The following is a 17,158-nucleotide window of genomic DNA, read 5'->3' on the forward strand; positions in this document are numbered from 1 at the left end:
AGGGCCATGACCCGGTCTCCTGCCCTATGGCAGTGATATTACAGTTTCTGCAGAAGCTGTTAGACGAGGGTAAGTCTCCCTCTACACTTAAAGTGTATTTGGCCGCTATTTCGGCTTGCCACGTACGCATTGACGGGTTATCACCTGGTTGCCATTTTTTGGCATCTCAGTTTCTGAAAGGCGCAAGACGCTTGCGGCCTCCAAGAACGACCAGTTTACCGTCGTGGAGCCTTGATGTGGTGCTAGAAGCCCTTGCCAAGGCACCGTTTGAGCCTCTCCACAGCGTGGATATGAAGCTCATATCTATTAAGACTGCGTTTTTGCTGGCTGTAGTATCAGCAAAACGCGTGAGCGAGTTACATGCACTGTCAGTGCATCCTTCTTGTACTCGTTTTGCAGGAGACGGTTCTAAGGTCTCCATGCGCCCTAATCCGGCCTTTTTACCAAAGGTTATATCCCCGTTCCACATGAACCAGTCAGTCGAGTTGATGGCGTTCCATCCTCCTCCTTTTTCTTCCCCAGAGGAAGAGCGGTTACACATGCTCTGCCCTGTGAGGGCATTGAGGTGTTATATTGAACGCACAAGGACTGTGAGGCAGACAGAACAGTTGTTCATATGCCATGGTTCTAGATCTTTGGGTCAGCCGCTGTCTAAACAGCGCCTTTCCCACTGGATAGTGGATGCTATTAAATTAGCGTATGAATCTGCAGGCCTTCCACCCCCAGGGCAGTTGAAGGCGCATTCTACCAGGGGTATGGCGACATCCTGGGCCCTCTTTCGAGGGGTGCCGGTGTCTGATATTTGCGCGGCAGCCAGTTGGGCTACGCCGCATACTTTCATGAGGTTTTACAGGCTAAATGTGCTGGAATCCTCTGCTCCGTCATTTGGAGCATCTGTGTTGCACTCTATGACGCCTCAGGTTGCGGACGTCTAGAGTGGGTGACAATATGGTGTGACTATTCCACCTTGGGACAGGTGTCATTGCGAGCATAGACGCTGAGGCGCAGCTCCGCATATGTGTAGATGTACTGCCTACGCAGTTGCGTTATGACGTAAGTCTGTCCTACTGCCGAAAATCCTCCCTCGCGACGGCTTGGGTACACTGTTCCCATACCTTGATGGTTATTTTCGACTTGAAAGGGAACGATAGGTTGCGGATGCAACCCCGGTTCCCTGAAAGAGAAAATAACCATCAAGCCGCGAGGTCGCTCTGGAGGCCTTCACGGCCTGAAGGGCAAAAGAGGAAGTGACTCTCCGCGCGCTGCGTATAGTAAGCTCCCAAGGGGGCGGGCTTACACGGCAGCTTGCGCGGAGGCCTATCGGCAGCTTTGACATAAAGCTCAGCCAATCCCTACTGCCTGACGGCAATGTCCCATACCTTGATGGTTATTTTCTCTTTCAGGGAACCGGGGTTGCATCCGCAACCTATCGAAATGTCGCTTTAAGACCTTGAAATATACCTTTGCTTCGATGCCTGATCCCACATTTCCCACAATTCTTTTCAACGTCCCGTTGAGCAAAGCCGGGGCGGCGCATTCAAATTTAAAACTGTAGGCAGACACGGAGCATTTCGCTTATTTGTTTTTAAGCTATACTGACTGTCTCTGTTGAACCTAATACGGTTTTGTTTTTAGCCGTATTTTTATTTTGATCGGCAGACTCGCTCTGGATGCAAGCACAGTGCTGACATGTCATTTCCTAAAATTATATTAAGCGAGGTTTCGGGTAAATATATAAAGAAAAAAGGGAGTGTGTATTTGAGCACTACTACAAGACCATGTACGGAATTAAAATGAATGGACTATAGAACAGTCTTTTTTGTAACAATTTATTTGGTTTAAAAGCAAACAAGATTATCCATAAACTAATGTCAACAGAAAATAAATATAAAAAGAGAATTTCGACAAAAAAGCTGCCGGGAAGCACTGCCGCTGCTGATTGCTTGTTTCTACGCGCTTTGAAAAGGGAGTCTCGTCTTCCAGAATATCACTTACAATGTGCGCCATCAAAAATAAAAATAAAGTTTCTAAAGAAGATGATTTCAGCCAGCTAAAACACCACACGAACACTTGTCATGTGACACTTTCTATATTGGCTTGCTAGCTTGCAATGGTCTGCTGGTCCGCGGCGGTGCGGCACTGAGCGCTGGTTTAACATGTTACAGGTGTTACACACCAGCGCCAGTAGGCACTGAGCGCTTTCCACCTCCAGCGACAGTGTGTCGCTGACGCTGGCATGCGTATCGGGTGACCTGGAATGGTTGTCAACGCGAAGCACATTCAGCAGTTTACAGCAGTCATGACATTTTGGAGAAATGAGTACAGAGTTCTCAGCATACTGCGTGGACTATTAAACTGATTATTATAAAGTAAAAATACTGAATCTTACACGTGGTTTCAAACAGCACCAGATAAATGGTTCCACATCTAAGACATAGAACCGTTTTTGCTAAATTTTGTTTTCCTGAGAGTATAACACATAGCTGAAATTTGATTCTAGTGCTTAATCACTAAAAACAATATCTGGTCAATAACATGATATTCTCTGTCGTCACTGAATTTGTAGGCAAATGTAGTGTTCCGATCCAGTACAGTATTAAAGTACTAATCAGTGGCCCTTTGCAGGTGTTTCTATCAAGGCTGAAAAGTGTAGTTTGTATAGACAGTAAAAATCAACGAACATCCCCTCGGCTGAATACCCATTCTTGAATTTGCAGTAGATCTACTCATATTAACCCATTTCATGCAGGGAATGGGCAATTAAAGGTCGGACAGTTTTTGTAAGTTTGTCACTCACTGTATTATGTGTATCTTTTTTTCATCTCCTGTGCAGCTTCTGGGCAGCTTTATTAATCAAGCTGTTTGTTGCACACAATGGGAAATGAAAGGTCGGTTCGGTGGGTTTTCTCAATAGTGTTATGATGTCCTCACTTAGTTGTATTGTGTGTATCATTTTCATACTCTGTGCTGCTTCGGAATCCCGTGCTCCGGGCGGTTTTGTCTATACAGCTGTTTATTGCACGGAATGGGCAGTTAAAGGTCGGTTCGGTGGGTTTTCTCAATAGTGTTATGTTGTTTTCACTTAGTTCTATTGTGTGTATAATCTTCGTCGTCTTTGCACCTTCGGAACCCCGTGTTCCGGAAGCTTTTTGGTGATAAAAAGAGGGTTCTGGCCCGGAACGGTTAATGACATCGCGTTATTAATCGGTTCTGATTGTTAAAATATTCTCCTCACGTGTGTGTAACTTTCTATGCTGTTTTTTAAAGCAATTGAATTCATTAAGGTACCGTTCCGGGCCGTTCCGTCTTGTTCCGGCTTTTACCCCATCCCGTACCTCACTGGTTTACAGACCTGCCTTTCCGCCGTATGTTGATAGGCAGATGATGGTATTTACTTTTATTAGACAGAAATATGCACATTTAATGTGCTATTGTTTTTAAGGAAATATATTTTGCTAACTAAGGTGACTGTGCAGTATATTATTATAGTAAGCATTTGTAAAAAGCTCTGGATTTTTACATTGGCACTGTACTATATATATAATTATGACTTACCAGTCACACTGACAATGAGCAAGGCCAGCCCCAGACATAGTGAAATCATAAACACGTTGTCGGCAGAATGTTTATTGAGTCCAGGCATTTTTCTTCCTGTGGCACCTTCCTAGTTATTCTCTTCGGTTGTAGCTCTGCCTTGAAAATGTAGACTTTATTAAACAAAATGCCTTTTCTCCTTCTTTTAAGTCTCTTCTTTTCGTATTTATGAATATCCAACACAAAATGAAAGGGGAGAAGAAAAAATCACTAGAGCTCGTTGTGTTGTAAATGAAATGATTATTATAAAGAATATAAATTCGTTGGTGTTGTTGTTTAAGGGGTGTGTTCCTTAAGACAACGCTTTCCAAAGTACAAACTCGGCTTCAGAGCAGCAGGAAGATATGATACAGGTGTCCTCTATTCTCTTATTCCCACCCCCGCCCTTATTGCCTCCGCCCACTATACAGTCATGTGTCAGTACCTGCTGGGTTGCTTGTGGATTTCTCAAGAGGTATGATGCAGCGGGTATGGCTCTGTGGTATTACAGGCTTAGGGTGGGACCTTGGAGGTACTCCAAATTCCTCTTTGGAAATTTTCCTCAACTCAACCCCTAGGTAGACCCTACTTCAAAATACAGCACTTGCTGCTCATTTCATATAAAACAAGGAAGTGTAAATAGGGATTTTGTGTTTTGTTCAAAGTCACCATAAACTTCAGGGCAGCGCCTTCCTGGCATACACTGCTTGCCACGGAGCCAGCATGGTATTTGATATGGATATTTGTTGTTGTTCTCCTATCACATGATAACCCCCTGCTGCTGCAAGCAGTAAACTGTGTGCAGGACAAGGGTAAGCTGCAGAACCTAGTGTCAAACATGGAACTTAACTGCAGTACACCGTGGCAGCCTCTATCAGGCTGGCAGGACTCAATCTTTATTACACACTGATAAGTAACCCATGTTGACTATTCCAAAGTAGCATGACACATTAAACAATCCTTCTTGTTGTTACAGGCTACATTGCACTAAACAAGTCCAAAGTCAACAGCTTTATTGGGGCAGGGTTTAGGTGTTGATATTTAATTGTCACGCAATATCTTCTAATATCAAGTGACTTGTTATAAAGCTGCTTACAGTATGTTTTGACAAGCTCCACATCAAATTTCGCCTGACAGGATAACTGAGATTAGGCATTTCTTCAGTGAATAATTAAAAAATGTGATTGTGTAACTCCATTGAATACTTTCCCAGGCTCTCACTGCAGCATGCCATAGCCATGTTACAATGTTTAGTGTCAGTTCTACATCTTGAGTGTAAGATTTAGGTGCTTGCTCCCGAGCCTCTGTGTTTCATTTGACTAGAGCAATCTGTTGCTAAATGCATAGCTGGATATCAGACATCCATTCCATTTCAATTTTCAGCCTGAGCACTTGTCATTCACACAGTCCAGAGCGCACTGGCTTTATTTCAAAATGTAAGTGCACACTGTCCTCCATGATTAGTTTGCCTTTGGTCTGCAAATTTCTGATAGCACACACTTCTAACTTTTTATACGCAGTTGAAAGGTATATGTAACACAATTTTTTTTTTTTTTTTTAATTAAAGCAGTACAAAGAAGAATAAAAAGATTCCTCAAAAGCAAATTGATGATTTGGTGAAAGGCTAAATATGCAAGATCCCCAAGTGGAGATTTCAAATGCCCTTAGCCAGTGGTTGTACCCCTTCCCCCCTCCACAAACAGAATAAGGCACATTTGATCTGTTTGTTTGATATGAATTACGGCCAACAGAAGAATACAATTCAATTGACAAACTCTCTTCACATACTTCAATAAGCGTCCTATAGAACTCCAAGAATGTATACAACACATTATATACACACACATACATTTATATATATATATATATATATATATATATATATATATATATATATATATATATATATATATATATATATATATATAATTTAAGGCTTTTTTTTTTATCTAAAGCTGCACAAATATTTTCCAGTTCACATGATTACAAAATCTCTTAATGTTGCACAATCTTATATATATAAACTTTTATGAAAGGCCAATATTACCACAGACCTATTATACTCCTTCATACTGAGAAAAGTGCCAATGCAGAAAGATATACAATGTTGGATTAACAGTGATGGGAATTGTACACATATACACTGCTGTGCAAAAGTCTGTTTCATTTCTGCATGTTTCTACTCTCTGTATTTTTCACGTCTCGATCGCGCATTGTTTATTTGATCCTGCCGTGCCTTACGTCAATTTAAAGAATTTTTTTTTTTTTTGGATGCTTCTCGCACGCCCCCTGGGATTGCTTCGCTCCCTCCAGCTAATAAACTATATATTTCAAACTTCAGCCCCTACTACTGTATTGCTGTAAATTAGTGGTGCACACAATTTAATTTTCAGTGAAATATAAATAAAATCAGATCATAGTGCCTGTATTTATGCACACCACCGGAGAGAATCCTTTTCAGATGAACGGCATTAATTTAATAAGAAGCAGCGCGAGGAGGAGAAGAGGATTTCCTGCAAAACACAACAAACACAAAACAGACATGAATACACTTTCAATGTACAATACAGTTATATACTCCAGTGGAAAATGTACCCAAGTTGCAATTCAAATAAACCTTGAATGGACGCTGCATACTCACTTTCACTGAAATTAGATTTAAGGCAAAAAGAGTAAAGAAATTCTTCAGGCAAAAAAAATAAATTACCACACACATAATTAATAGATACCTTTTTAAACTCAAATTGCAATAATTTTTGTGTTGCTCATCAATCATCTTTAACAGCTGAGTTCATTTCATGTTTTTTTGTGTAGTGTGGTATGAGCTAGATGTTGAAAATAAATGTTCATAAGCCAGGAATAGAAAAAAAAAAAAATACGAAGTCAAAAGAGAATTAATCAACAAACACTAGATGAAAAATACATTTTATTGCAATTTCATATAAACAGAAAGACTTCTGTTTCTTCTCACATAAGACCTTATAGTATTACAGAGCTATGAAACATAAGTTTTTTTTTGTTTTTTATATCTTCAAATCTGATTTTGAATTGCTTTAATTGGAATTTGTAATCCGAGTGGTTCTGGGTTGTGTTGCTCCAATACAGAGTTCTCTCTTCTCTAAATCTGCTTTACCTGGCTTTGATCTTATCTAGAGAATCTCAAGTGCAGGCACTGAACAGCCTTCCTCATCGCACTCAAATAATGAGACCATGTGACCTTTCAACTGTCCATAACCATGCAAGTCAGTGGGGCTGGCAGACAGTAGGGGGCCCTGGCAGAGCTCACATCCTGTGTGGTCACAGGATTTGAACAGGATGAGGGAGGTGGCTCTGTCCCACTGACACCAAGATGTGATTATTTTATACAACAAAGCTTCAGGTATGGTGGAAACCCAATTCCAAAAATAACCAAAACAAAAAACTTACAACTGAAGAAACTCAGAATTTACTTCATGAAATTCTTAACACAGTTCAATTTATGTTTCACACCAACAAATGGACCCTTAACTTCATCAAGCAATGCTATAAAACAAAATACAAAACTGCAGCCTATGCTGGTTTACCCATCTGCCTCTAGAAAATACATCTTATACCTGTTTGTCTACGTTGCTACACACATTGATAATGTTTCTGGGGGAGGATTACAAACAAAGCAGACCAGTAGTGTTGAGAGAGTGAATAGGAACATTAGTACAAGCTAAGATAGGAAACTTATCCAACTTATATAAATACCCATATAAATCTGTAAAATACACTCAGACATGGAAATGTTTATATTTTATGTTAATAAAGCAGGATTAATATGTACATTAAACGATGGCAGTGTTTGGATCTGACGCTGGTTAGATGATCAAGATAGACCCCAAACTGTGTTTGAGAAAGCCAAAGAAGCCCAACGAAGTTAATATGCAAGAAAAACACAGGAAACTGACAGACAAGACAAAACTGCATCTCCTCGTATGCCTCCCAAAAGTGAGAAAAAAAAAATAGAAATAATCAAGGCTGAAGAACTATTAATTAATTTTGAATTGCCTAAAAAAGGAAACAAAGGCAGAGTACAGTAAGAGAGTTCAAGGGCTTATGCATGCAAGCTCAAAAGGCCAGCAGAAGCAAGTTTACAGACACAATTATAAACAATATAAAACTGACTCACCCTTTCCTATTTCTGAAACACAGGCAATAGACTAGAACAGCAACAATCACCAATATGACAGCAGCAAATACACCAAGAATGATTCCTTCAAGAAAGCAAAAACAAAACAAAGGGGATTATCAAGTCATATGAAATGATCAGAGCCACAGGACTGGATGTTCACAATCTTACATTCAACAATATAAGCCTAATTATGGCAAAACTTTTTTACAACAAATGTTTCGTTGCTCATCCATGGTTTCACATTGTGCTGAAGTGAGGCTGGTCTACTGCAGGACTATGAAAGTCAAGACACACAATTGCTTTGTGCCTGGCCTAGGTCTTTAATAGTAAAAGGCTAGTGAATTAAAACCATCTCGCCAGAAAAAGATTATTTGGGGGAAGTTCACTTTCAACTTACATTTGAAATCATTCAATACAACCTAAAACAACAGTAATTTCCAGTTTTAATCCAGTTAAAGGCATAAACAGAACAATAGGGGAGTTCACTTGACAGGAGCAATGTCTGTCAGATGAGGGGAAGGATTGATTCAGCACAGGGCTGCCCCGTTTCCTGACATGGATGTTCTGAGGCAAGGAGAGGTTTCAGGGCTCAAGCCTCCAGGAGGGAAGGATGGGACACCTATCCTAGCCTCCTGAACTTTGACAAGGAGTTATTTAAATTTACAAACTGCAACACCTTGCTTCATATTTATATTATAAATGTATTACTGTAGAATTGTACTAAAATAAAAGGTACCCTTTTTACTTTTTCAATTCAATATTCTGAAGTCATTTTTATAATTGGTCTCTTTAAGTCAAGTGGTTTCCCACAGATTCAGAGAACTTGATTTACCAGATGAAGTTATGCCACCCATCCCCACCCCAACTTACCACATGTTGTGCCACACAGCACTGAAAAAAAAAAAAAAAAAAGTTAAAATGGTAACTAAAAAAAAAGGGGTGGGGGGGCGGCATTCAGATTTGATATTTTTTGCTGATGTCATAAAGAAAGTACAGATAGAAAAATAGTGTGACGTGATAACAGCACGTGTGGGACAAACATGATTGTAAAAGTATTTGTAAAGGCAATTGCTTTTAGCATTCAACTAGTCGGGTTAATTGTAACTGGCAATGCAGTCCGTTTATCTTTTATAGTCTACAACATCATGTTATTTTTGCAGAAGACAGCCATTTTACAAGCACCACTATGACAATCTTTGTAACAGCAATTTGTTTTTAATTTTTTTTGAAACCACACAAACCTCCTTTACATTATCTTTGCAGGCATGTTAAGAACCAAAACAAGAATAAATAAGTACTGTAGACATTGAAAAAAATGTACAATTGTCAAATTACTTGTATTGAATCAGTACTTAAGACATAGGACAACAGTATTTCATACGTATTTAAGGTTGAAGAGGTTTATAGTAACTTCTGTAAAATAGATGTTAACCAAATAAAACAGGGGGGGGGGGGGGAGCAGTTTGCAATGGAATGAAAGAGCCATGTCTGCATGCTGGAAAGAAAGCCTGAGATTGTGCAGCATGGAATTATTCTTATTTAATTTAATCACTATTTTTAATTACCAGAATAGGTTGTACTTCTAACAGAAGGTCGTTAAACAATAATCAATATTTTAGCTTTTTCATGGTTAACATGTCTGTGCCCTCTGACAATGCCAGGGTCAGCAGGGTGGTTTAGCAGGGGGTTGGGGGGTTGGGTGTTAATAATGGTTAAACACATTACCAGGAGAGGGTGTCGGAGGCACTTCTGTGGTTGTGGTGGTTGTTGTTGTTGTGGTTGTAGCTAAATAAAATAAATAAAACAATTAGGTTGAATGCAAGTTCAATACATTAATATTGTATAGTGAATCTCAAAGGTGAATGTATAGAACAGGTTTATACAAGGCTAATACTGATTTAACAAATAATGCAACATAGATGTTATCAATAAATACATAATTCCTATATTACCTTTAATAGTTTACAACAGACAATAAGAACTCTCTTGAAGGTTTGCTGGTCAGCATGATGTTTACTGTATTTCAAGTTAGTGTTTTATTTCAAAGCGTGAATGGTACTTACCTTTTTGGCAAGTCGGAAGTTCAGGTTCCCAAATTCCATTTATTCCACATGTAACAGTGTCAGTGCCACTGAGAATATACCCAGGATTACAAGCAAAGGTAATGAAATCCCCATAGTTATAATCAGGTCCAAATCCGGCTACCTTACTGCCATTTTCCACTTGAACAGAAGGGCAGCCTTTGTGATCTGTAATAACAAACAAGTAATGGTCAAACAGAATAACATTAAATACCTGTAGCATAGATCTAGAAAATATTTAAAAAGCTGAGTCTGCTACAGTTTGAAATTAAAGCAACATTTTCAATGAAGAAATTAATTAATAACCCATTATCTGCATACATATATATAAGTGATTTTGTGAACACTGTATGAATATTACTTTTAAATTATAGATCTTAATAAAAAACATAAAGTAACAGAATGGAGACTATCGTTCAAACTGAAACCAAAAGGTCACATGATTCCAAACGGTGTGTTAGGTTGGATGTAAAGGTGGCTGTGTTCAGTTTGGCCAGCCTGACAGCGGGGTTAATTACAATATTATTTTTATTTGTAAACATTTCATCAAAACCAGGGATGGATTGTGTGCCGGTGTGTTAAAACTTACAAATACGTCTGCAAGAGGTACAGTGGCATCATCGTTTGAAACTGAGGTTGTTTTTTTTGTGTTTGTTTTATTAAACAGTTCATTATATCTTAGTGGGGAGTGATGTGTTACGTTTGTGTGATGAGGTGGCAGCCGGGGGTCCATCAGAGATCAATCTACCCCTTCTAGAATGACACATCCCTCAAAATCACACAGTTACATCATTAAACAAAGCAATACATACCTTTACATGCTGGAGGAGCACTACTGTAGTTTCCATCTTTGGTGCAAACAAGCTCCCTATTACCCACCAGAATCCCTTCATTACACTTGTAGATAATAACTGTGCCAAACGTGACAGTTCCCTGAGGTGGGTTTGTGATTTCACCATTTACAATCTCTGGAGGGTTTGGACACTTAACAACTAGGAGAAAGAAAAAAAACCTTATTCCAAATATCAGCCTAATCAAAATCAATGGTTTATATCAAATGCATCTTTAATACATTACATTACACATAATCAATACATAAACAGTTAGAGAGATAGATAATACATGGTATTTGCACACATGCATTTTGTTAGGAAAAGTCTAAAGGAACATCTAATGTCTGCAAGGTGGGCTAATAGTTTACTCTGCACCTTACAATCAAACATTGTGCAAATACATCTGAACTCTTTCAACATTGCTAACGTGTATACCAGTCTATGCAAGATAATTCCACTCAAACTACAGACTAAATCCATGTATAGCTTTATTTATTTTCAGTATATGACACAGACACTATTCATATCCTAATATTCATGTACAAAGAATAAATGTTAATTTCAATACAGAAACAAAAAAGGAAAACTATACCGTTAAACTATTCTTATTTAACTCTACCTTAAAAGAAATATAGAATTGGGTGTTGTGTTAAATACAAACTGAATTGCACCCCCTCAAGGTGAGAGCAGCCAGTAGCCACTCTGACCTCTCGAGGAGTTCCTATCAGCTTGCACTGTACAGCATCCTATGTGATACTCTATACATAGAACAATTATATTTAAAAACATTTTATTTTTTTTTTAAACACATAAGCCTACTTACTTTCACATATAGGAATGGCACCATCCCAGCCAGTAGCAACGCAGTTTCTGACACCACTGCCTACCAACTGGAATCTAAAACAAACAAGAAACCCTAATGTTTTTTTTGTTTGTTTGTTTTTTTTCTACATCTAGCTGCAACTACGTGGTTTATTGCCAGCTTTTAAAACATGTTGCTTTCAGAAATGTAGTTAAATACGGCCCACAGTAATTTTAATCACAACTGGAGAAGATGCAAATCTTAAACTTTAATTTACATATGAGCACCTGCACTATATCACTGATGACAGGGACATGCTTCCCTAGGACAAGAACAGTAATATTATTATAGTAATAATACATCTCATTACTGGACTATATGCACATACTACCCCAACCTTAATAATCTTGAGCATCAACCACAATATACTCACCCTTCATTACAAACTGCATAAGCCTTGTCTCCAAAAAGAACACCCTCATCAGTATTAAAGCGTCCATTAAGTATCTCTCCTGGACTTCCACATGATCGGCCTGAAAGAGAAAATACAATCAAAATCTGAAATGAGTACAGAGCACATTGTACAGACATTATCCAAAAGTAGTTTAACTGTTCCCTACATTGCACACAAATGTGTGTTTTTGTAAATGTTAGTATTTAGCAACACCTGCACCGTAGTACTGTATCTCCATACTTTTAAATACTTAGACTGAACCGAATTCCTGATTTATTTTAAATTCCACTTACATAATATCATTGAGACCAATAGAATTGTTTAAGAGAACAGTTCCCTTGCAGACAGCACACATTCTTAGTAAAAATAACCTTTAGTTGGTTAATAGACATATAGTCAAAGGCAGTCAAACAGTGAATAGCTACTTTTTCAAAGATAATTTAAAACAGAATTTAAAAAAGTGTTCGTCCGTCCCTCCCTACCAACACAAACCAACAAATTAGTGATTAAGTAGTCTAGCAATACAATAACAGACACCATTAAAACAAATATCAAAATCATACTTACGTTCACACACCAAGGTCAGCTGTGACCACTGTGAATTGGTACAGGTGATTGTTGTAGATCCACTCTTCCGTACATACCCACTCTGACATGCATAAGTGATTGTAGATCCCTCTACGTCAAGTGGTGGTTGAGTGATTATTATCACATTGGGATAAGCTGGAGGATTGCCACATTGTGCTAAACACAGCAAGATATCCAGTTTAGTGATTTCACCACTACAACTTGTCTTTATTTTTTAAGTTGCTGTGATAAACAAGCCAAGGGATCTTACAGCTCTCCTGCTTTTAGACTGCCTTGCCCTTCCGGTGTCATTCACCTTGAGGGTACGCACTGTATGTGTAAAGATACAAGTATGACAAACGCATGTGTGAATAAGAATGGACAGGCACCTCCATTAGGCTATATCCCTCAGATACAGATTTCACTGGCACAGACATTACCACTGTGCATCCACAGAACTTTAGAAATCCATTAGATGCACCAAATATCATAACAGGGTTTCCCCTGAATGCAGAGTAATGCAGAGACCCAGATGACTGAAACAGTTCAATGAAAGATGAAAGCTGTACATTCTCGATAGCAGCGGAATAGGGTGGCACAGCCTGGGATTGGGGTAGAACAGGAATCTGGCGTGTATCAAGAAGTTACAAGTCAGAAGAGTCAGAAGAGTTAGGAGAGGTGGCATTAATGATCCTCCTGCCAGACAGCAACGTATAGGCCTGTCAGTGATAGCTGCATACCCCCCATACCATCTGTGATCATTATATGAACTGTACATGGGTAGACCATACATACAACAACTGATAAAAAGCTTAAGTTTGGCATTTTATTGGCCCATTGTCCATATGACATATTATTAACATATTATTTTTACCGTCTGTATTTTCTGAGTACTTTGAGGCCACATTGCTTTATAAAATGAAGTTCTGCTTCCATTGATAAAAATGGAGCTCTCCAAAAAAGGTGTACTGTAGTTACCCGAGCAACGTTTAAAAATGACGTCGTCTATATATAACTAAACATCGAAATAAAACACTCTGCCTCTCAATGTGAACTCAATGTTTCGTTATTATTGTTTTTGTAAGTATAACAGTAATCTGCCCCGACTTTAGGAACAATGCAGACCTATACCGTTTCAACAAGGAACGTTTTACTGAAATAAAAAAAATAACCTTGTCGCTGTTACCATGTCATAAGGTGATGTAGCACCCACAAGATTTAAGTAAAGTACTTACGTGTTTAATCCTGTGTAATATCTGGAAAATGCCTAGTTTGTGTGTAAACTAAAGTTCTGTAGTTTAAGAGGCATCCTGTTGGTGGCGCCATTCGAGAGAGACGGATATAGATCTGCATTATTCCTTGCTCCCCAGAATGTGACCACTGAAAGGAAAGCTACAAAGCTGACTCTGTCTCTCTTAACTGATCTATTCAGGTTAGTATATGAGAGGTTTATTATAGTCTTATAACGCATTAACTTTGTTATGACTACTTCAAAGATATTAAACATCCCGTATTGTTTAATTATGCCTTACAAAGCTTATAAAAATATATATATATATATATATATATATATATATATATATATATATATATATATATATATATATATATATTAAATGCTGTGTAACCGTGAATATAGCTCTCTCAGGACTACATGCCCACGTGTTTAATGTGCAACGTGAATTAGAAGTAATTCAAATAATATTGTATAAATTGTTACCAAAACTGACATCTAAATGTTTGTCTCTGAAATGTACTAATGCAACACGACGTTTGACAGTGACAAAGTACGAATTATAAAATTGCTGGATATATTTTGTGTGTGTGTGTGTGTGTTTTCCATTTTATGATTGCACTAAAGATGTATTATTATGTGACACGTTTGTTTTATGTATTGAACAGGTTTGTATTTATACACGTTCTGATTTTTGTTGACACTTTGTTTAATTAGGTATTCTTTTTCTCTTGCACGATTTTGTACTTCTTTGTTCAAATTGTTTAAGCATCCCAGAGCGCTACACCTGTATGTTATTTAATTTAATTAGCACATGGTTAGTTCCTGTGGTAGAGAAAGGAGGGAAATCGAAACGATTGACAGAGCCGTGGAAAGACAGACAAGAAAGAGAATTCGAGTATGGGGTGCCAGTGTAAAATAAAAAGTGTTGTATTTTTTCCAGATTTAACTTAAATCTTGTATTTTTTCCCCAGATTTATAAATGTTGTGAAAATAAATATTTTTTGACTGTTTTGCAGTTTTGAGTGAGGCTGGGTTTTCGTTGATTAAAATATTAGTGTGTGCTCCCATTGGCTAGAAAGGTTGCAGTGTTTTCTGCACAGTGCGAGATTGACAGTTGGAGGTTTGTCTGGTTGTTGTTTCTTATTAAATGATTAGTACTTTTATTCATTGTGCAGTACACCCCTTCTTTTAACTGAGATCTCTATTTTAATTAGTATGTTTGAATGATTTCTGATCAAAACAGGAACTTTTTACATGTAAAGTGAATACTTTCATAAAACGTTCTATTGTTATTAAGGCTAATTACAGTCTACCCCTTTTGTGTGTGCGTTTATATTCTTGTCTCTAGTTTCTGGCTATCTCAAATACCAGTGCACAGTGGGATAAGAATCTACTGCCCGTTATCCCATTTCCTTTTCTCGCAAGATTCACTGAGAGCACAGATAAATGACCTAAAACAGCCGGATTGAACTCCAGTGACTTCAACCACAAATGTCGAGTGGTGATAGAGAAACATGAATCCAGAAACGGCGTTTGTATGGTAATTAGAGCTGAGGGATACAGGGTTTGGCTGGGTCACTAGAACTCGTGGGTGAAGGGACCTAAATTGGCAAATACTGGATCCAGTGTTAATTTATATGGATTCTAATAAATTGTGGGAAGTGAGTAGAGAAGTGGTCACCTGTATGTTCCAGACGGTGGTTCTAGAGGCATATGTGTGTGTATAATAAGTTGCATTTGATTTGTATTTGTTAAATGGGTGGTCAACTGGATAAAGAATTTTAAATGTATATGCTGTGGACTGAGTTCTCAGTTCTGTCTGGTGGTGAACTTTAGGTGGTGTGGCTCCCCGGTGGAAGTATTCTCGAACCTGTGTAAGCCTTTTCTTTTCAGTCAGTGCGCCCTGCTAAGGTGCACATGGTTAAGAGGTATTTTATGTCTGTACGGGTAACTCCTGTGTTGGCGTAGACAGTACTACTTTGATACAGATTGGCCAGCTGTGACAAACAGAATACAGTGTGTTACAACACGGTGTGTTTATTTTTTTATTTATAATTTCTTTATAAAGCGCTGCTTGTGTATTAAAAAGCGAAGGTTCGTATTCTGTAAAACAGTTATTTGGTACATTTCTAGTTCACAAGTTATTAAATATGAATCCACCCATATCAAAGACTAATAACAGTACCAATACTTTTACAAACATAACAATGTAGCCTTAATTAGGCCAGTTGATTGGTTTTGTTAATAGGTGCTATTATCAAATACAGGAATGCTTCGACTCGTAGGTACATATGGTATGAAAAGAGCGAGACACCGTACCTGCCGTATGTTGGTAGCCAGATAACAGTATTTAATAGACAGAAATATGCCTATATAATGTGGTGTTGTTTTTAAGGAAATATGTTTTGCTAACTGAAGTGACAGATCTATGGCTGTTCAGTATTATATTATTATAGATAGCATTTTTTAAAAAGCTCTGGATTTTTACATTTTTCAGTGGTGGAAACATCATACAAAGTATTTTTTCTTTTAATATATATATATATATATATATATATATATATTACACACAGTATATAGAATAAAACCGCATTAACCAAACAGTCCACAATAATGCCTGTGCTAATGCCCTCTGTGTCAGGTCTTACTGCTACTCACACACACACACACACATATATATATATAATTATGACTTACCAGACACACGGACAATGAGCAAGGCCAGCCCCACACATAGTGAAATCATAAACACGTTGTCGTCAGAATTTGTATTGCGTCCAGGCATTTTTCTTCCTAGTTATTCTCTTCAAATTGTTCAAGAAGAAAACTACGTCACCGAGTCCTCGTCTGGTATTCCTTGGTTTTGTGATTCGCCTGGTTGTGGTTGTAGCTCTGCCTTGAAAATGTAGACTTTATTTAACAAAATGCCTTTTCTCCTTCTTTTAAGTCTCTTCTTTTCTTATTTGTGAATTTCCAACACAAAATGTTGGAAAATCACTAGAGTACGTTGTGTTGTAAATTAAATGATTATTATAAAGAATATAAATGTGTTGGTGTTGTTGTTTAAGGGGTTTGTTCCTTAAGACAACGCTTTCTAAAGTACAAACTTGGCTTCAGAGCAGCAGGAAGATATAATACAGGTGTCCTCTATTCTCTTATTCCCCCCGCCCTTATTGCCTCCACCCACTCGCGCAACAACAAGCAGTTGGCAGGGTATTATTATTATTATTATTATTATTATTATTATTATTATTATTATTATTATTATTATTTATTTCTTAGCAGACGCCCTTATCCAGGGCAACTTACAATTGTTACACAAGATATCACATTATTATTTTGTTTACATACAATTACCCATTTATACAGTTGGGTTTTTACTGGAGCAATCTAGGTAAAGTACCTTGCTCAAGGGTACAGCAGCAGTGTCCCCCACTGGGGATTGAACCCACGAC

General features: G+C 38.0%; 2 protein-coding genes across 3 annotated transcripts in view; both read right to left on the reverse strand.

Annotated features, from left to right (window-relative positions):
* Positions 1 to 3,956, reverse strand: part of LOC117964446 (complement receptor type 1-like) — a 105,983-nt gene extending 102,027 nt beyond the window's left edge. Inside the window, exon 1 of one of the 2 annotated variants that reach the window (XM_059003980.1) lies at positions 3,556 to 3,948. In XM_059003980.1, coding sequence (XP_058859963.1) covers positions 3,556 to 3,643 — 88 coding nt within the window. In that variant the 5' untranslated portion in view covers positions 3,644 to 3,948. Of the gene's footprint in view, positions 1 to 3,555 lie in introns of both variants that reach the window. The other variant, XM_059003981.1, reaches the window with a different exon arrangement.
* A 2,088-nt stretch (positions 3,957 to 6,044) lies between these two features.
* On the reverse strand, positions 6,045 to 16,623 carry LOC117964449 (membrane cofactor protein-like). Its single transcript, XM_059003453.1, has 8 exons — positions 16,401 to 16,623; positions 11,879 to 11,978; positions 11,467 to 11,540; positions 10,623 to 10,802; positions 9,793 to 9,978; positions 9,455 to 9,514; positions 6,215 to 6,219; positions 6,045 to 6,086 (listed from the first exon to the last, which is right to left on the reverse strand). The coding sequence occupies exons 1-8, from the start codon at positions 16,486 to 16,488 to the stop codon at positions 6,045 to 6,047; spliced, it is 735 nt and encodes a 244-aa protein (XP_058859436.1). The 5' UTR covers positions 16,489 to 16,623.
* Between the last annotated feature and the right edge of the window lie 535 nt (positions 16,624 to 17,158).

The sequence above is a fragment of the Acipenser ruthenus genome, chromosome 29 (genome assembly GCF_902713425.1).
Source record: "Acipenser ruthenus chromosome 29, fAciRut3.2 maternal haplotype, whole genome shotgun sequence".
Classification (NCBI taxonomy): domain Eukaryota; kingdom Metazoa; phylum Chordata; class Actinopteri; order Acipenseriformes; family Acipenseridae; genus Acipenser; species Acipenser ruthenus.